General features: G+C 39.0%; 3 protein-coding genes across 9 annotated transcripts in view; all 3 read right to left on the bottom strand.

Moving 5' to 3' along the window:
• LOC138056298 (cyclic AMP-dependent transcription factor ATF-7-like) overlaps positions 1-901 on the bottom strand; it is a 34,909-nt gene extending 34,008 nt beyond the window's left edge. Inside the window, exons 1-2 of the mRNA XM_068902111.1 lie at positions 634-901; positions 373-469 (exon numbers count right to left, since the gene is read on the bottom strand). Of these exons, the coding sequence (XP_068758212.1) occupies positions 373-469; positions 634-708 (172 nt within the window). The 5' untranslated portion in view covers positions 709-901. The remainder of the gene's footprint in view (positions 1-372; positions 470-633) is intronic.
• Positions 902-5,788: 4,887 nt separating this feature from the next.
• On the bottom strand, positions 5,789-13,531 carry LOC138054630 (uncharacterized). Of its 6 annotated transcripts, none has more exons than XM_068901176.1 (6): positions 13,000-13,048; positions 12,846-12,897; positions 12,699-12,767; positions 9,246-9,428; positions 8,614-8,907; positions 5,789-6,406 (listed from the first exon to the last, which is right to left on the bottom strand). In XM_068901176.1, exons 3-6 carry the CDS (start codon positions 12,742-12,744, stop codon positions 6,237-6,239), a joined length of 693 nt encoding a protein of 230 aa, XP_068757277.1. In that variant the 5' UTR covers positions 12,745-12,767; positions 12,846-12,897; positions 13,000-13,048; the 3' UTR covers positions 5,789-6,236. The 6 variants fall into 6 exon arrangements, with proteins under 6 accessions (XP_068757277.1, XP_068757282.1, XP_068757271.1 ...); XM_068901181.1 differs by having other exon boundaries at positions 9,246-9,311; XM_068901170.1 differs by lacking the exons at positions 12,846-12,897; positions 13,000-13,048 and adding an exon at positions 13,466-13,531.
• A 2,502-nt stretch (positions 13,532-16,033) lies between these two features.
• LOC138054342 (origin recognition complex subunit 2-like) overlaps positions 16,034-20,000 on the bottom strand; it is a 71,504-nt gene continuing 67,537 nt past the window's right edge. For both annotated transcript variants that reach the window (XM_068900821.1, XM_068900863.1), the window contains exon 15: positions 16,034-16,513. In XM_068900821.1, coding sequence (XP_068756922.1) covers positions 16,424-16,513 — 90 coding nt within the window. In that variant the 3' untranslated portion in view covers positions 16,034-16,423. The remainder of the gene's footprint in view (positions 16,514-20,000) is intronic.

The raw sequence follows: 20,000 nt of genomic DNA, 5'->3' as shown, positions 1-20,000 counted from the left end.
TGTGGTTCTTCAAGTGATACTGCTCCAAGAACACAATAGTGTCCAGGTACTCTGCAGTTACTCAGTATCCATCATTACTAGCATATTCATCTTAGCATCTTTTATAGTCGGTGTGATACCTCACGATTTTCACCTGGATGTGGATGGTGTACAAGTACTTTTCCCGAGTAATATTCGAGCTTAGGCTGCTCACGTAATCTTCCAACATACAACATTAGTAAGCTTAACAGCCTACTAAGACTTAACAATTAATACGAACTTATAAATTTATTGCCATTTCTAACACAAACAATAGTTTATACCCGAAATGACTCACGGAAAAAATTAATGTCTGATTATTTTTTTCTAATTCTAAATAAATTGAACCATTACCTGCCACGGAAAGGTCCGATCCTTTAAGCAAGCCGAATTTAAGTGTAAGCTGGTGCTTTTGTTTGTGTCTTTCAAGATGGTCGTTGTTAGCAAATCTCTGCGAAGAGAAGGGTGAAAAAATAACTAAAATAGCTAAATGTAGGCTTACGTCAGGTTGTGAGGCCAACACAGGTGACGACATCACTATAAAATTAAACCAGTCCCTGCCAAACTCCCCCAGGAAGACACAGTCTGGAGAAACGGCAGACAGAAAACGCTTACCTGTCCACATCCAGGAGCCGTACACTCAAACGGTTTATCATCACTGTCCGACATTTTGAATCCGTCCTTCTTCATTAGCCCTCGCAATTCGTTTCGTCAACAAGCTCCAGCAACTACAAAACGTCCACACTCTCAACTTCCCATTTAAGGGTCTCACCCCTATCCTTCTTAGACCGTTTAATGTAAAAGAAACCGAAAATTAAGCTCCAAAAATAGTAAATTTAAACAACTCCGTCCGTCGCGTCCCTTCCATGCATATTTTTGTCACATGACGTAATTACACAGCAGCGGACATGACGTCACCGAACAGCCTCGTCTAGGTGTTCACGATTTAAACTACTTCCGTTTGGCACTTTTTTGATTGGCTGGTGTGAGAAAGTTTTCATTAATTAGTCTGACATGTGAGTACGTGATTGGCAGAATTGGTCCAACTTACGGTCATTCCATTTGACCAAAATTCGTAGGTTTCGAATGGAAATATTTTGCCCCCACTGCTAAATACAAAGCAATGTTGGCGCGTTTGTTCAACTTTCGTATTCAAAGATTGACTTAATTTAAGGAGGCTTGAGAGAGTTTCTCCTTTTTTTGAAACAAATAAACATATTCTGTTTTTAGGTACAGTTAGGGTAATCATATCAAGACAAAATTTGGCCAGGGTATTATGTAGCCATCATAAATTTCTCACATCACATTTTCCTCCAAAATAACGTCACCAAGGAAACGATATAAGGCATTTCTTTGAGCCTTAAAATCAAGATATATTGTCTTCTTTGAAACAACGGGACTGTGAAATCTTCCCGTTCAGCGTTACCAGATAATGTTAGAAATAATCTCTAAAATATTTAAAATTCAACAAAATCTGTAGGTCAGTTTTTGTCGCTAATTTCTTTTTTCACCTACAGAATTTTTTTTACATTTGAAATACAAACGTTTTAAATTAATCGAAGCTAACATGCAAAAAATGAAAAAAATTCACCGTCCGGAAGCAAAGATATAAGCGAGTAAAGTTGAAAAATCTGGAAAAATGAGGGGGTTAGAAGATCGGCATTTACGCATGCGTCATCCACTCATTCGAGTGTACGCGCGAGTGAAGCTACAGGCCAACAGAAACGGATTTAAGTGACCATTAAATAGGGTCTTAAGTAATTTTTTGAAATCTTCTACTGTCTGAGGTTTGAAGTGTTTTCACTTTTGGTGGTACAAGTAATATCTCATCGTTTGATCTTAAGTTATATCTTGATGGAGTTCTAATGGTGATCAGTTCTGATAGATAGTCAGGAGTTAATCCATGAATAACTTTAAATGTAATTAATAAGATCTTAAACTGTTCAATTCTAGATTTTACAGGAAGCCAATGTAGTCGCGTTAATGTTGGTGTGATATGTTCAAATCTTGGAATATTACAAATAAATCTTGCTGCAGTGTTTTGCACCCTTTCTAGCTTCTGAAGATGGATTAAAGGAACACCATATAGGGCAGGCTATTACAGTAGCCCTAAGCGACTTGTAATCCTTGCGCTAATCAGAGTCTTTGTTCAGCGTCTAATTTTCCTTATGTTGTGTACATAGTAGAAGGCAGTTTGACAGACTTAGTTGCGGATCTAACCAACACCCTAAGTTACGAACTTCGTTAAGTGGTTTGAGTACGGCATCACCTACCCGAAGATTATCAACATTGATTTTTGCCAGTTGTTGTCTTGTACCGATAATGATGAACTCTGATTTTGCAACGTTAAGCTTGAGCTTATCGGCACCATCACTAAGCTTCTCTAACCGACATACTTACAAAATCAATCCTCACGGGAATCTAACCAACTGAATGGAAATTTCTGGTCTGTTAACATCGACAATGGCTTCCTGAATGGTGTCGTTTTCATTGACCTTAAAAAGGAATTCGACACTATAGATAATGAAATTATTTTACGCAAGATGTCATACTTTGGGGCCAACCAGGAAACTGTCATGTGGTTTCAATAGTACCTAAGCAATCGGACCCAAAGATGTTACGTAAATGGAAGACTGTCAGCTCTTCGCACTATTACTTGTGGGGTCCTGCAAGGCATCATATTAGGTTCCTTTCTTTTTCAAATGTATATTAACGATCTCTCTAACTGTCTCCAGTAGGCTTTCAGAGAATCAGGGGCACCCAACGGGAATATAGTTCAAAACAACTTAAACATAGCATTGTCAGACGTATTTCAGTATTTAAACGGTAGATATAAGCATATTTTTATCCCCTAAAAATTTTTTATCTGTTCGGATTTCCTAGCTGAAAGTCTAGTGATCCGAAAATTATAGGGATTAAAAGTTACTTTTCCGAAATTTTCAGCCAGAAAAAAGGCTCCCAAAAATTCTAGGTGACCTTTTTAGGGTAAAAACCCGTTTAAAAGGGCAATTCTACCATATTTTAGATGTTCGAAAATCCTAGGACAGGCAGGCAAGCAAGAAATTTACAACAAATGTTCCGAAATTTCTAGATCTCAAATCGTCTTCCGAACAGATACTTTCCGAAGATTGACGTTGGGTGCCCCTGGAAAATGTTCACTGATACCAATATAACCCTACTGAACTGCAAAAACTTTAACAAAGATTAGACTAGCAATAACTCCCAAACTCAGTAACCTTATGTTAGCTGAGAACCAACAGGCTGAGTTTAATTAAATGTGGCTAAGATAGAGTTAATAATAATTGGATATAGGCAGAGATTAAACACTCAATGTGACGAGGTTGATACTCGAATTGATCACGAAATGATCAGGAGAGTAGATCACTCTAAATCCCTGGGTCTTACCATTAATGATCAGCTTTCTTAGTCAAATCATGTAGACGAGATATGCAGGAACGTTTCCTTGCATATAGGAGTCTTAAAACGAATACGACACTTTATCTCAACTAATAGTGCACTTCAAATTCATAAAGCCTTAATATTACTGCATTTTGATTATTGCAGTCCTTTCTGGGACTGCTTAAGTGGCCAGCTGTCGAGTGATAAGCTGCGAAAATTAAAATCGCGCAACCAGGGTAATTACTAAATTACCCTTTTATGGATATGAGCTCTATGCTCCTTGAATTTCTCGACGCTCTTAAGTGTGAGAAGCTGTCTCTTCTAATTATGTATAAAACAATTCATAATTTTGCCCCGGAGTATCTTCAACACCTTTTCAGTCAACGCATTGCTGAATATAACTTAGGAAACTTGTAAGGCAAACTTACTCTGCCCAAGTCAAATACTAATTATTTTAAATGAAGTGTCTGTTATAACGGGGCCTGTTTGTGGAACAATTTGCCCCAATACTTAAGAAATACTGAATCTATTGGGCAGTTCAAACGTATGATTAAGCAGATATCTGACATATCTGATTCCCACACGGCAATCATGTAAAACAGTTGTAAAGCGTTTTTTACTTTCTCTTTTTAGCTTAACTGATAATTTTCACTTACTTACTTCCTTAGTTACTTGCTTACTTACTGACCAGTGTCACGTGACAATATCGCAGGTTCAAGTTTAGAGCTTATCGAGGTCAGCTGGGGTTTTTTTTAAGTTGACCGCTGATCAGGTACTGGGTTTTGATTGGACCGCAGGCTCAAGCCATGTTAACATTGTAAGAATAAATAACGTGCGAGCCCCGCTTTTAGGCTTCGCTAAATCTATATATCAATAATCGAAATAAAGAAAGGTTTTGATTCAGTGTGCCCATTCAGCGATTCTAGGATTACAGAAAAAAGCAGAGGAAAAGTTGTAAAACTAGAACTCGTTAGGCAAAGGAAACGATGACTTGAACAAGTGGATAAAGGAGATGATGAGGAGTAATAGTAATAACAATAACAACAACAACAACATCAATAATAACAGACTGGACATTTCGTACTTCACTTTATAAGCTCGAGTCATTTCAAGATACGCGATGTGTTTGGTTTCAAGTGGCGATTTGTTGAGCCCCAGGATCTCTGGGACTAATGGTTTCCATTTGCTCCGACAACAAATGGCACTACTGCATTACATTTTATCAAATGAACTCCTTCTCTTGTTGGATATGTATTTTTAATATAAATTCTCTTCTACCGTTTAGTTTGATCAAATTTTTGTTTGTCATCCTTTTCAAAAATTTAATGGATAATAAAGTGCCACACGATTGTCAATAACTATGTAACCTTAGCAGTTAATTCATAGCTTAAAGATATTGGATATAAAGGAATAGATAAGACGCCAGTTCGTAAAAGTTGTGACTTGTATTCATATTTTGTGAAAGGACGACCTTTTAAAAGCCAATTCCTTTTAAGGCTGCCTTGTTTTCTGGATCTCCTTCTCACTTGCTGAAGAAAGTTCATGATTGTAAGTATAATGTGCAGTTTTGCACAGTCATGCTGTGTTCATTTCCTTCACTTTTACACAACTTCAGGACTTCAACTGAGCATCCAACTGCTTTTACATGAATAAACATTTTTCGGCTAACTTTGTTCTCTCCACTCTACTCGCCTCACCGTAGTGAATGATGATCTTTTTACTCGTAGGCTAACGGCATCCCAAAAAAACTGTAAATACATGACATACAGAAGAAGTAACTTAACTGATTAAAGTGTAATGTGAAGTGCTAAGTTTCTACCCCATATGAACCATGTGAGCGTTAGCCTTACTGATGAAAATGGGCCCACACAAGAAAAGAGAAAAACTCTGACCAGCGGGTGGGAACTGAAGTAACTTCGAAGTAACTTTGTACATGGAATGGCCTTTGAACAATAAGATCACACGAGCGACATTTCATCTTGTTAGGAGAACAGATGACCCATTCAGGGAATCTACTTCCTCTTGTTTCTTGTATTTGGGAGCCCTACTGATTGTTTTTGTTCTTTTTGCCAGCTTATCCTTTAGTTCACTTTAATAGCAAGTGGACAATAGTTTGAAAGATGAAACACAATAGCCTCCATAGATTTATCCGTAGAGACTCTTCCGATATCCATCAGAGTTTATGTGCTCGGTAGGACGTAAAATTATGGAATCTAGTTCCTTTATTTCGTACGAAACATACTTTTATGTCACTTCAAGTAGGTAAATTAAAGATTTGCTACCCACATGGCCCCATTTCCTTTAAGTTAATATTTCATCCTGTTTTTGTCCTATATTATGATGTTAAGTAAAAGATCATTAATCAAATGATCAGGGCTTCAGTGTTTTATTATAGGTACCACATGTTAGGTGCTTGTACATGGAATTCACCCACTCATTGGCTCAATTTAGAAAGATTTCTCTCCCATACAAAGCATCACTTTTCAAATCATGTACTCGTATGATTTCTGCTGCAAGCCAACTTTTGCGTCCGTTGAGCCCTCGCACACTGTTCATGTAGGATTTTTTGGTTTATCAAACTCTAACTCGGCATCCCCCTAGGCCCTTGTATAGAATTTCTTATTTGGCATTTTTTGGGGTGTATAATGGACGAATTTCATTTTTCGGATATGAAATGTGTGCCGTGAATGTGCATTATTCTGTTGTGCCCCGGATAGGTCGTCATAGCTATCTGCTGTCCGAAGATAGCGTGAAAAACTGTCTCTGGTACAGGCTTAACCAGCTTATGTACATTAAAAGAAATGATGACTATGTCTTTTTTACAATAAATACACCAGAATCAGGGTTACAAGGCTGATGCCGAATGTACTCCATCCTAGTTTGGTAATGTGACCTGTGTTCCAGGAGGAAAGAGCAATGGTGTCATCATGATGAGCAATCGAGTTACATCCACTCCACTGGCAACATGTGAAGCACCGTTTCTCGTGTGCTGGGAGAAAATAGAATGACAAGATAGTAATATTTAGCTAACAAAAATTAATGAAGCTGTATTAAAATATTAACACTGTGTTAGTAATAAAACATTGCCTTATTGATAAAACATTGATAGAGCGAGTTTCAATCGAGTGTCGTAAAACCAAAACCAAAGTAATTACTTTGGCCAATCAAAAAGGACGGAGACAATCCAGTAAACCAATCAAAACTCGAGATAATTACACGTAGCCGACACAAAGCGCGGGAAAATTTACACGCACGAGCCACGATTGGTTTTGGTTTCACTTCTGGTTGGTTGAAAAAGTGGCGGGAGAACTTTGAACCAATCACTCAGTAAAGTAATGCAAAACCAAAGCAATTCGCTAATTGCTTTCGACACTCAATTGAAAATCGCTCTAAGAGGTGCGTTGGTGTAGTGAAAAGCCGAATGTTTCAAACAGCAGACGAAATTAAAACCCCTTAATTATTACTATTGAGGATGCCCCGCACACGGTGCTCCAGGTAGACCAATAAAATACAGTCTCGGACAAAATTGCGGAGAAAATTCTGCTTTTGGACTAACTAAAATCACAAGTATGAAAAACAAGCGTTCCTTTTGCCCTCCGCGCCTTCCGAATAAATATTGCTGGACCAAACAAAGCATGTCGAACCTGAGCTTATCAACATTGGTTGTGGGGCAGAGGGGGGAGTCTGCTATGATGCCATATTGAGGGGGTAGTGCGTAAAATAACAACTGTTTTTAACATTCTCAACCCATTTTGTCCAAGACTATACTGATCCAAGGGACGACCGTGATGGAAAGGGATGATGCGTTGACGATGACAGTGTAGGTAAAGGTGATTGAGATGGAAATGATGATGAAGAGTTTAATTAAGTAGAGACGATGAAGCGCGGGTTCGCGGGTTCTGGAACGTAATCCAAATATAAAACTGTCCGTTATTGTGATAAATTCGCTATAACTCCAAGTCGTTCGGCATGGAAAGTGTGTATCAAACTGGTATGAACAAAGTGGATGCTTGGAAACAAAATTGAAAATTTATAGTCAGGTGCCCGCGTTCTTCGATCACACAACCTCAAATTTAGTCATATCACGTCGTTGTCAAGGCGAGAAGGGCTAACAAATTTACCAAAAGATAAAACGTATGCGCACGGCGAGCAAACCCCTTGTTTTCTTTTTTCACTAAGGGAAACTGCATGATAATGATGAAGACGACGACAGCGGCATCGACGAAGACGAAGATGCTTTCCGAGTACAAGTACTCTGATTTTTGTGGAGACCGCAAATCAAATAAGATGAGGCCAACTGCTGTTTTTTTTAGAGAGGCCGAAACCGGAAACACCAAGGAAATTTTTACACGACGACATTTAATGGCTACCAATAAAGATACGAAACTGTTACGAATGTTTGCACGCAATCCGCGACTCTTGCACTCCAACGGCGGACGTGCTGTGTCCTTTCGTTCGTTGATGGAGATGACGAGTAGTGTAACCGATAGAATCTGTATCACAAAGATCACATCATTTTAGCTGTTCACGGATAACATATTGACCGCCACGAGAAAATGAGAGGACAGAGAGGGAGTCTCAGGGCGTTGGCCGGGATATGTCATGTCCACGAAAGTTATTTTTAGACGAGCGGAAGTCGGAAGTCTGTCTTCCGGGACGTCCGCATGCAGTCTTGTCTCGCTCTCAGGTTCTGAGTGAAAAGAGAAAATGGCGGAGCACGTGGAAGGCTGATGAATAAATATTCATCATGTCTTTTCAAAATGCATGCGGACGTCTCGGTAGACAGACTTCCGCTAGAACAAAGACTTCTGCTCGTCTAAAAATAACTTTCGTGGACATGACATATCCCAAGGGCTGGACCGGGAGCCTCCCTCTCTGTCCCCTCATTTTCTCTTGTGACCGCTAATTACGGCTGCCCGATTTTTGGACTTGTGAACACTGGTTGTATTTGGTTTCAGATCAGCGGTTTCCAAGATCTATAAGCTGTTTTCTAACAGAGTCCGCAGATTTCTGGTCCTCAAAATGCAGCACGTACGATTCGGACGATTTTTCCTTGAGAGAAAGCCTCGTTGAACGTGATCAATACTCGTCATCTCCACTCAATAAATAAGTTAGCTCGTCTGAAGAGAAAAAAAGATTTTCACTTTCTTGGGCTGATCCTTGAGAATTTACATTTACAAAATAGTTTCTACGTACCTTTGCAAGGCTTTGCTCTCGCCCTCTGGCATTGTTTATGATTAGCACATCCCATGTTATAATGAACTTTGTTGTCTCTTTTCGTACTCTTTGTAAAGCAGATATTGGAAAGTCCATTGTCGCATCTCTTAAGAGTACGTTTATGTGTGCATTCTTCGTAAGTAGAATTCTTAGGACAGTGGTGACACATGGGATACATTTCATGAGCGGGATGCAACACGCTTCCTCGTTGATAGAAGATTTCAATGTCATCCTCAGGTGGATTGTCCTTGAGTAACGCCGGTTCAACCATCGCTGAATGGCAAACAATATCAGGATAATAAGAGAGCAGTAATCCAAAACAGAGGGATGGCTTTTTGGAGGATGGGCAACCTTTTATGTGATTCCTTTTCTGCATTATATGTAACCCAGTTATCTTCTTTAAAGTTGTTATTAAGAGGTCTGGCCACGCAAGCTGATCTGATACATATTGTTACCCAGCCATCAAGTTCACGATATCAGTTAAACTATGTAGTCACTTTAAACATTCGACACGACCCTTTTATGTACATATATTTTTTGCCATACCTGTGATGTAAACAATTTTTTACATAAATATTCCAAACCTGTAAGATTACACTGTAATCAGTTACCTTTAGTGGTATTTCGCTTTGTCTTATCATGCTGCGTGGATTTGTTTGTCTTGTTCCCTTTATCACCTATCAAGTCAACAGTTTGTTTATTCGGGAACAGGAAGAAGGAAATGGTATAAGGGTGAGGCTCCTCCTCTGTCACATCACTTCCACTCGTCTGTTGTACTTGTTGTGCGTCAACGACTTTGTGAAACGAAACAACGAAATGTTACGTCTTTTGTTTCTATGTGACATCTTTAACTGAAAAGTAACCACGACGTTATAAGATGTTCTTTTTCCTACAATTCAGAAGTTTCTTGGCGTCCCGTCGTAAAACTAGTTTTGTCACAGAGGGACAAGTAGAAGTGGAGCCCCTCCCTATCCACTAAAGGCCGTTATTTCTTTCGTCAAGAAACCCCTGCATTGAGGCCCTAAGGAAAAATTAGCGTGAGCTGAAAAGGTGTAAATCTGCGTTTAAATTTACAGGCAAGTGTGTAAGTATGGTCACCAAAAATACATGCGTTGTAATTAGCCGGTGGATTATTTTCCTATTGTAAAATTTAAAGTTGCAAGGAATTTCTACACTAACAATTCTAGATCAAACTGTGGGTACGTTCGTCAAAATCCCGCTCTCACTACTCGAGCAGAACCAGCTAAAAGCAACTTACGAAGGAAGCCATGTCAGTTCCTGAAACCGATCTTTCTATTTTAAAACCCTTCTTTTCAGAACTCCATGGTCAGTTTACTGACAACAAAATCATCGGCATGCTCGCGAAAATGAGAGACGTGGCTCATCTTGCCCAGTCACCTTATCGCTGGCAACCACAACGTGGTAAAAATATACCCTACAGGCACCCAAATGGTTGCTTACCGTAAGGATAAGTCTTTTTAATTAAATCCTGGCTAAAGATGAGATTCCTTCATTTATTTTAACAACTTGGGCCGGGGTTATGCTCGATTCAATAGACCCTTTCAAGGTTTTTGGCGCCATCTTGGTTGGGGGACAAACAAGGCTAAATTTACAATAAATGATTTGGCCGACTTTGACCGCTGTAGCGCCGCTAAAAAGAGACGGATTTACACAGTGAAAGTGTCTTTTAAAAGACATTTATATTGAGATTATTTTCATGAAATATAAAGATCAGATTCAGGCTACAACGACCATAAACGAACTTTGAAGATTCCATGCAAACCCTTCTAAAATCATCACGGCAAATTGCCGCGAAATTAGAAGCAACATGAGAAGATTGATTTGGCCTTATTTTCTTTTGAATGAATGATATCAATAAAACTATTTAAAGTAGTGGCAAAAATTAGAAATAAGTCTCTTTTTAGCGGCGCTACAGCGGTTCAAAGTCGGCCAAAATCCCATACATTTACTGTAAATTTAGCCGTGTTTGCTCCCCGACAAGATTGCGGTCAAAAACCGTGCAAAGGTCTATTCATACATACATTTATTTTCTTTCTATGGAAAAAAGCGACAGCAGTCGATCACCTGATCAACCAGATCAATGTGGCTGCGAAAGGAATACATGTCGACTCTGATTGTCATTACGCCAGAAGATCAAATTCTATTAGTATTAAGCTTGAAGATACTTGAAAAAGGTTAGAGTCGGCTTAACCTTAGCGGAGATCAGATAAAACGGTCTGTAGTATAAAACTACCTGCGGTTGATGCGCGCGCACTCGGTTTGAAATAGATTCGGAAATGACTTGTTGTTGTATTTCGTATTACATGTATTTCGTGTCCTAGACCATGTTGTAAATTTGTTTTGTTTACTACGCTGAAACAAAGGAAAAACTCGTACAAAGCCGGAGATAAGAATGAAGAAGTGAAAACTAGGATTTCTGAGAACGAAAACGAGTAAAGAGTCTAAATTATTCCATATAATGTTCACGAATGAAGAGTCCACTTCGAAGTAGCCTGCAGAACAGGCGTGATTTTTTGCGTAAACAGAGGCGAAAGTGAGGCGAACGCGAGGCGAGCGCGCTCCTCCCCTCGCGCGCCATTCGCGCTTCGCGCTCGCCTCGCGTTCGCCTCGCTTTCGCCTCTGTTTACGCAAAAAATCACGCCTGTTCTGCAGGCTAACTTCGAAGTGTCTTGATTTGAGAAACACACACTAACTAAGCAACAAAGGACGTTTTCCGTGTTTCCATAGGCTCATCTAAACACGAGCGGGAGTTGGGAGAATTCGAGACAGTTGTGCTAACCCGAGACGCACTCGAGGGTTTGCATAACTGTCGACAATTCTCCCAATTCCCCCAAGTGTTTAGATGAGACTATGGAAACACGGAAAAAAAGTCATCTATTGCTTTTACAAATATTTCTTAAAGATAATTTAACAAATGAAGGAAAATGCTGTTTTTTTTTCCTTCTTGATTTTCTTGACACACGTTCATATTTCCTACCAACCAATCAAAACGTGCGTCTGACAATACATAACCAATCAAAATTCGTGTGATGTCACAGCCGTGTTTCCATACTTTCTTCTAAACATAGTTATTGACCAATGAGAGGGCGCGTACTATCCTAATTATTTTATAATTGAATAAAACACTGAAATCCTTTCTTTCTTCTCAAGTAATTTCAAAACAATATCTTCAAGTTCGTCCGCAAATCATTTCTTTTTTCTCATCGGTCAGCTGAATCTGTGAACAGTAAAAATTTTCTGCTTGAATACACAAAAACATTATTCACACTATTGACTTCTATGCTCTTTTCCGTGAGGCAAACATGTCATATAGTCAAAGTTTTACTAAGATATCAAAATTTCACCAGTGTGTTTAGTCTAACGGCTTCCGTTTTGACATTCAACTTGCCAAACCATGATTGTCTGAGCAGTAATTTTCTTTGGATCGAAGACGTTAACCTCTCCTTATACCTCCACTGCGCACCGCAAAAAACTCGAATTGAGACAGGAAGCACTCGCCAAAACAAAGGAATAAATGATTCCCCAAATCAAAGACACTTAAATCTGTTTTTGACTCGGGCAGGGATTCCTAGCTACGCCTGAACAATATTTTTGTCTTATCTTCAGATTAATCTCTTTAGTGGATTTTTGGGCCTCTTCGGTAATTCTTGAAAAAGAAATCTCTCTGCTGAGAATCTACTATTCAACCGATCAAAGAAGTGTAGTGAATTCCTTTAGTAGAGTGAATGACCGCAGAAATATATATATCTACACTTACGTCATGTTGAGATCATGTTTAACTGTATTAAGGAAGACGGACAAGCGATTCTAACTTTTGACAAAATTCTCGAATACAATAGTCTCATTCAAAGCTAGACCTTTAGTGGGAAATAAGAAAAGCGGAAATACACGGCTAATATCAAAGACAAATCAGGCCTGATTCTCTTGCCGTCATTTGCGTCACAAGTAATTGACTTAAACCTCCTCCTCTTTTTCATGTAACTCCTCTCCAAAATGAATTAGACCATAAGAATGTCTAAAATAGAATTTAATCTCCTACTTACCAAGTGCGAGGCAAATTAGTAACCCGACAAGGGTCATGCGGGTCATATCAGCCTAGGTACTGCTGCAACCTAAGACGATATGAAAATAACCAACAGTCAGGCGGTGACTATCAGAGTGTGGAAGTGGAACGCGGTGCTGGCAGGTACCTGACTGATACCCAATTGACCGATCAACTGTCGCCAAGCAAATTCTTTTCACCTTAAATAAATAGTTTTTTTTGTTAACGTAACTTGAAAATGAAAGACAAAAAATGGAAATTTAGCCTCATGTTTTAACCAAGTTAGTAGCATTTTGGTTTACCTTAAAGCAAAAGATCTTTGAAACTTATATTTGGAGCTCAAGGTCCTTATGGCATGCATGACCGGAATACACTAAAATCAGCTTGACTTAAATTTATGTTGGCTTGATCATCAAATTCCCCTGTGACCTAATAACAGCATAAACGTGAAGATAGAGATGACAAAAATGTCAGAAAATTAGAAATTAATGATACGTTGGAAATAAAACAGGATATTGTCATATTTTTAAAATACGTCTGTGAAAGCAATCACTCCTAAAATACTTAGGATATAACCCCAGCCACCAAAAATCATTACTTGCCTCTGAAAAATGATGTAGTGCAACCACGGCAACTTCAAAAATAATTTTTAAATGTTAAAGTCAAAATCTTAAGAACTATTTGAAAGCTAATTCCTTAATTTTGTAATCATGGAACTCATGCAAACGTTTAATTTGGGGCCTTTTAAATATCTCAGAATTTGCCCACCTCTTGCGTCAACTCCAATTTCCAGCAGTTTCCTTGCAAACGATTCCCTTGGTTCCCTAATGACAGTCATATTTTGTTGATGATCATCATGATCGTTTCGATAGTTACTATTTTTCGGCTGGTTCCACTCGAACGAATAAACATGTCGCCCATGAAGCTGTGATGTTTAATTACTCCGGTCCCCTCTTCCTAACACACCAGCTGATCATATAATATACACACTTTCACAAAATACTTCAATGAAATTTTCTTTAAGTTAAATTATTGCATCTACTGAATTTGGTAACTAAAAGAAATGTGTCCTTGATTTTGAAGGAAAACCAAAATGAGACCAGGCGTTTTAGGGTGACGAGGGAACCTTCCGCTACGGCGCAAGCCTACAAATAAGAAACTAGAAACTAGAAATATATCAAGTTATACATTGAATTCCCATAAGTTCCTAAATTACATGCTATGAGCGTAAAGGCACATCGCCGGAAAAAAGCTTCGCTTAAAGCGTTCAGTTTTGCAACTTATAAGGGATGGTCTGTCTTTGTTGCGAAGGGAGCGGCCGTGCACCTGCAACCGAGTCGGTGGCACAAGATCGCGAAGACGGGACTCGGGCTCATTCATCTTTATAAATAATTTGCTACACAAACCCATACACACCCGGTAGTAGCCAAGGCCTCTTAGTAGTGCAGTGAAGGAAAGATGATGCGCAAGGCCCGTTTCTGCACTCGCTCGATGCTATCTGATAGTTTAACCGGGAGGGCGTTATGCCACACAGGACAACAGGCCAATCATTGCCCTTTTACTAGAAACGGTGCATTTCTGTGCGTAAATGACGTTGTTGTCGATCTATTGTAGCCTGTCGAAAGTTAACACAAATAAATACATTTATCAATACAAGTTTGACGTCTTCTTACACTTGATTCCAAAATACCACTGAATTCGTCTTAAAATGGCTAGAAAAAGCTCAAATAACAGCCGAAGGACAACAGCTGATGTTCGAATTGCCGCTCGCCGGTAACCCAGTTTTGCGCCAAAGTTTGTTACCAAAAAAGTTGCCACAAAATCTTTTAAAGAGTTTTCTGGTCCTTTAACTGCGAACCTATTGATGTGACGTCGGATAGCACAGTTTTTCCCGCTCGCTGAATTCTGATTGGTCAAATTAAATTTCAGTGGCTCTCGCCGTATCCACGGTGGGCATTATGGGAAAAAAAAAGGTAAGGTAAGCAACTTATTAAGTGTCTAGTCGTTCTTGTGCTGGAGCACTAATTGGCGACACTGTAAACTGAAATTAACAATAAACGCAAATCAAGGCAAATGTTCAGGAGATGGGAAAACCACAGGACCCGGAGAAAAACCTCTCTGTGCAGAGTAGAGAACCAACAAACTCAACCAACATCGAGGCAATTTTTAGATTTTCAGGTTAAATTTATCACGTGTAAGATTTCTTTTTCGGGAGTAATGGTAAATTCAGATAAAATGTGAAGGTCTTCACAACTTTTAATCAATTGGTAAAGGTTACATCCTTATGAAAAATATTTTAACCTTTCCATCTGAGAGAGACAATGTGATTGCTTTGTTTACAGTTTTTGACGTCTGAGAAAAGTTCAAGATGCCTTGCATACGATCTTTTTATAAAGATAAAGCTCCTGGCTGTTACTAAGACATATTTTGACCTAATTTCTATCACTTGCTCAGGTATTAAATATCTCGTTATCCATTGCTATGTTTGCAAGCAAGCTAAGACTTTCATTTTCAACAAAGTTGCAAGCAAGCCTAAAAAAATCCAGGATTCGAACCCATGACCGTGCGATTGCACACCTTCATAAATGGCGACCACCTTTATATTCTTTTGTATTTGTGTTAATAAGACCTACTGCCTTCATTTTAAAACAAATATTCTTTTGAAATTTTCCCGTCGTAACGAGCCTAGAAAGGCTAATTGGCCACTTTCAAAAATACCATAATACTCTTTGTTCGCCCTCAAAAATTTTGCATAACCATTGTTTCCAGTTTCTCTTGGGACTTACAATAGAAAAGAGAAAAACAAGAGAACAAGAGAAAATGAAGACAAAGCTTGGGCCAACAGAGAGCAGTATGGGATTTTTGATAGTGGCCTATTCAGTAATATCAGAAACCCATAAAACCTTATGGGTTTCTGGTAATATATAATTGTTCACAGTCCCTTGAAATGGTTGTTGGCATTCTCGTCCCTTAAGTTGTTTTAGGATCGAGATCTTGTAATTAATTGTCAAATTTCAGTTCGGTTTTAGGGGAAAGAAGTTGACGTTCGTTGCCTCGGCAGCTAACTCAGGGTAAAATTAACCTGCGATCAAGCGTACATTTCTTGAGACAGGGCGCTAAGAAATACCTTTTCGCACCATGTCTAAGGAAAAGTACGCCTGATCGCAGGTTAGGGTAAAATCAGTCCTAGTGTTTTCTGGATCTGTCAAAGCGTTTGAAACTCTGGACCGAACCGGGTGCTTGCTTAAAGACTGTTGAAGTTACGAATAAAATTCCATGGCTTGTCACTTGTAAGTCAGTAACACGATGAGATCAGCGACAAACAGGACAATTTACTTTTTCACAAACCGCAGAAGTGGAATCTGTTTAATAATGTATAAAATTCTAAAAACTTGCAAAACAAACAGGAGATTATTTTTATGAGCGATATTTTATACTGACCATCCTTTTGAATGCTGGGAAACTGAAGAGAAACTAGTTTTCATCCTTGAACAGTATTAGTAAGCTGGTTTTTCAACCTCAATAATGAGGTCGTTACCTTTATGTAACACTCAAACGATGACTGTGAAAGTGACATCACGCATAGTTCCACCAGTCGGCTGAAGCAAACTATATTCGTTCTCATAAACATTACTAAATACTCTCTAATATACAGTCTACACACTAACAAATTAACACGTGAAGCACTTATTTAACTCTCCCGTTTAAGGTGTTGTTCATTGACGTCTATACGTTATTATTCTGTTGATCTTCGATGAACTGCCGTAGTGTTGCTGAATCCACAGGAATAGAAAGATATTCCACACCATCAGTTCCCTGGAAAAAACAATCGCCATCAAATAACGCCATTACGTTGTCCCTCGCTCTAATTATTATACAAACAATAGCCTCAGATATTTGTCCGCAGACGTTATCAGTTCCGAGAAGCGAACAGTTTTCCGAGAGCGAAGCTTGAGGAAAACTGTGAACTTCAAGGAACAGATAAAGTCCAAGGACAAATTTCTGAGCATATTTTTAAAGGTAATAAAGGAAAAAGGACAAAACGTTAACCAACAGCTTACCGTCAGAAACGTTTACAGCGTATGAAGTTCGATTATTTGGTGTTTTCTGGTGCCGCTTTATCGAACAGGCCCCAGTTGCTCAAACGATGGATAGCGCTACCCGCCGGATAAATCACTACCCGGTGGATAGCGCTATCCAACGTTTGAACAACTGGGGCCAACAGGTTAAATTATTTCTGCTTCCGTCACAAGAGCGAACCCTTTCCCCGACGTGAAATTAATTTAAGGACGGTGCCTACTAATTAACAATATTTTTGCCCCGGTGTGTGATTATGCAGGAAATGTAGATCTTAACAAGTGTTATTAAAATCCAAAAAGAAAATTGGGGGTAACCATGCATTTTTCAAAGATAATTCATGAATAATCTTTGTAAAAAGCTTTAAAATACAAAGCAATGTATGGCGTTCTTTCTCAAATTGAAGCTTAATTAAAAATGGCACATCAATTAGCATCATCTGCAGAAAAAAAGGCAATGATAGCGTCATTTCTTACGAATTCTGGGGGTTTATAGATGCAGAAAAGGAAAAGGAGCCTTGCACTCTGCTCTGTGATACTTCAGACAGCACCTCCGACCAAAAAGGAAAGCTCATCATCAAGTTACACAGGCTGAGCCCTGGAAAATGGTCTTTAAACTGTGCGTAAAGTTCACCAAATATACCAAACAACGTTGGCTTTGATTGGGGACAGAGTCAACGGCTAACTATGAGCCGCGTTCATTTTGTTGAGATAATTTGTTGAGATAGTTGAGAATGGACAAAAGTTGCGTTTTGAACAAATCCTTGCTGAACACAAAATAGAAGATGCTTTATCAATGTTTAATGCACGCAACCCTCCTCAGACAGTTCGGCAAAACAACTAAGGATGGCCAGAAATGACGGATTAGAAGGCTCTCTTGAACACTACACAGATGTTGGCGCCATTTTAGCCCGTCAAAAGGGTGGTCACAAGTAGAGAAACTGTAAATAGTTTATGAACTTGACATGGAAACAATCTGGCCGCCCGGTGGCTTGCTTGGGCCAAGTTGCGAAATGGTCCAGGAAAACGACCTCACGTGTAAAATTGATATCGGCGATGGTTGATACAACATCCTCTGAAGGAACAAGAGTGTAGGTCGTGAGCTCAAGTAGGAGTAGGAATGGTCATCTGGCTCGAGTGTTTCAGGAATAAAAGATCGCCTTGTTTTGCCATTAAGGACGGTGTCTGCTGTTTCAAAGGTACATATTTTTGCCCGGTTTATGAATATTTGGGAAAAGCAGATCTTAACAAGTATTATCGATCGGAAATCCAAAAAGAAAATTGGGGGTAACCACGGATGTTTCAAAGATAAATAGTCAATAGTATTTGTAAAAAGCTTTAAATGCGAAGCAATGTATGGTGGCCCTGTATTAGTAAGCTCCACTCATGGGAAACCCGAGTATCAAGAAGTAGGCACCGTGACGCTCCTTAAAGAATTACTCCAACTAAAAAAATAGACAGTCAAGGATTGCATGTGACAACTGTTTTCACAAAGTCAGTGGTGTTGAAACTATCACAGAATAATAGTTCTTAATATCACTTATCACTATAAAATGGATCAGCAAACAATATTGCTTGCTTGCTTCTGTTGGAAGGGCTGCATGGTTTAAAAATATGTGCAAACTCTATTTAGCGTTTGTTTTTAGCTATTGAATAATTTAACTTTTCACTATCTTTTTTCACTGAATTTCCATCAGTTATGAAAGTTGCCACATAATGCATCTCCCCTATTTGTCCTACGTATATAGGTCTAGGAATTTGAAGCATAGTTCCTGGTTCAACGACTGTCCTACCCACAAAATTTTAACTTGACCCACCACATATTACTTCTCTAGGACCTGGGTTTAATTCAACATCTCCAGATAATAAAATTTATCTGTAGCATGTATTAATGATGATGATGATGATGATGATGATGATGATGATGATGCAGTTACCGATTTTAAATTATGTTCTTTATGTTCTCTTTCTCATTTTTCTACGTTTTGTAAAACGAATAACCTTTCTCAAGGTTTCCTTTGACATTCTCGTTGGTTCAGTCTCTTACTCAAATTGCATATGTGATCGAATACTAGTCTGTTTAGCAAATCGAAAGTGGTTCAGTGTTGGCTGCACTCTTATGGACAACCATATTCGTCATCACAGTGGTCAAAATGTTGCGCGCCGAGTGAGTCCACAACAAATTCTGACCACTGTGATGACGAATATCACCGAGGCTGTAGGTCTACTACATCGTCCGTTTTGCACATTGTTGAGGTGAAAAATACTGATCACGTAATCGCAGATGACTCACAGATTCATCATATAGATTATAGTGCGTTCCACAGTTTCTTTGGAAGCAACTACATAAGAAGAGTAAGGAAAGAAATAATCTTATAGGACCAAATAAGCATGTATGTACTTCATGAGATGATTTCAATAAGTGCCGAGTAGTATTATGACTGAAATACTTTGCCCTTAGCTTGACTCTGAATCACAGTGAGTGCGATCTGTTTGATTTAAGAAGATAAAGTTGTGGTCAAAATAACCACACATTGTTTCTGAGGAAACGATACAACGTAAATAGTCCCCTGAGAGTGAGAGGACATGTAGTTACTATAGTAAAATAATAAACTCAGAAAGACTGAGGCTCGAATAGCATTGTCATCGAGACTGACAGGTTGATCACAATGGAATTTTCGAGTTCGCTTCAAGTTTTTTTTCACAGCAAGTTAAGCCGCGAATAGTTGGTTTTTACAGCGACGTCATCAAATTCTAAAATCAAAATCGCAAGGTCTTTTGAATCTTTATCTATACGAGGTCGAATTTTCAACTTATTTTGTTACAAAAAATGCCTATTCTTGTTAAAGTCAGCAGTCCGAGCGTTAAAAGATGTGTTCATACACATGCATTTTATCTCAGTGGTTAGGACGCTTGCCTTGAGATCCGGATGTTCCCGGGTTCAAGATTTGTTCTGATCACTCGTTGAATTTGTTCCTGGTAGTCCCTGGTTCAACTTATCGTACGCACTTGTAAATAGCCAACTGGCTTGCCTCCGGCCAGTTGGGATTCTTAACAGTTGCTGTTGATGTCTTCTGTCGTTTCGTTGATTGTGTTTTATTGGGTCTGAAAAGCCCCTATGGAAGTATTGTATTGCATAATTGTATTGAAAAGTAAGCGCTTTCATCGCAAGGTGAACTCCAGATGTTTTCGTTGATTGCCGGGCGCCATTTGATCCACCATGGCGA

The sequence above is a fragment of the Montipora capricornis genome, chromosome 1 (assembly GCF_036669925.1).
Source record: "Montipora capricornis isolate CH-2021 chromosome 1, ASM3666992v2, whole genome shotgun sequence".
NCBI classification, from domain to species: Eukaryota; Metazoa; Cnidaria; class Anthozoa; order Scleractinia; family Acroporidae; genus Montipora; species Montipora capricornis.
Note: the sequence above shows the minus strand (reverse complement) of the source record. Positions and strands in the feature narration are given on the sequence as shown.

Coding starts and splice junctions, on each gene's coding strand:
- LOC138054630 (XM_068901170.1), bottom strand. CDS start 12,744: ATGACCCGCATGACCCTTGTCGGGTTACTAATTTGCCTCGCACTTG. Junction 9,429..12,698: donor ACTAATTTGCCTCGCACTTG/GTAAGTAGGAGA, acceptor CGTTTCACAAAG/TCGTTGACGCACAACAAGTA. Junction 6,407..8,613: donor GAGAGCAAAGCCTTGCAAAG/GTACGTAGAAAC, acceptor ATTTTCTCCCAG/CACACGAGAAACGGTGCTTC.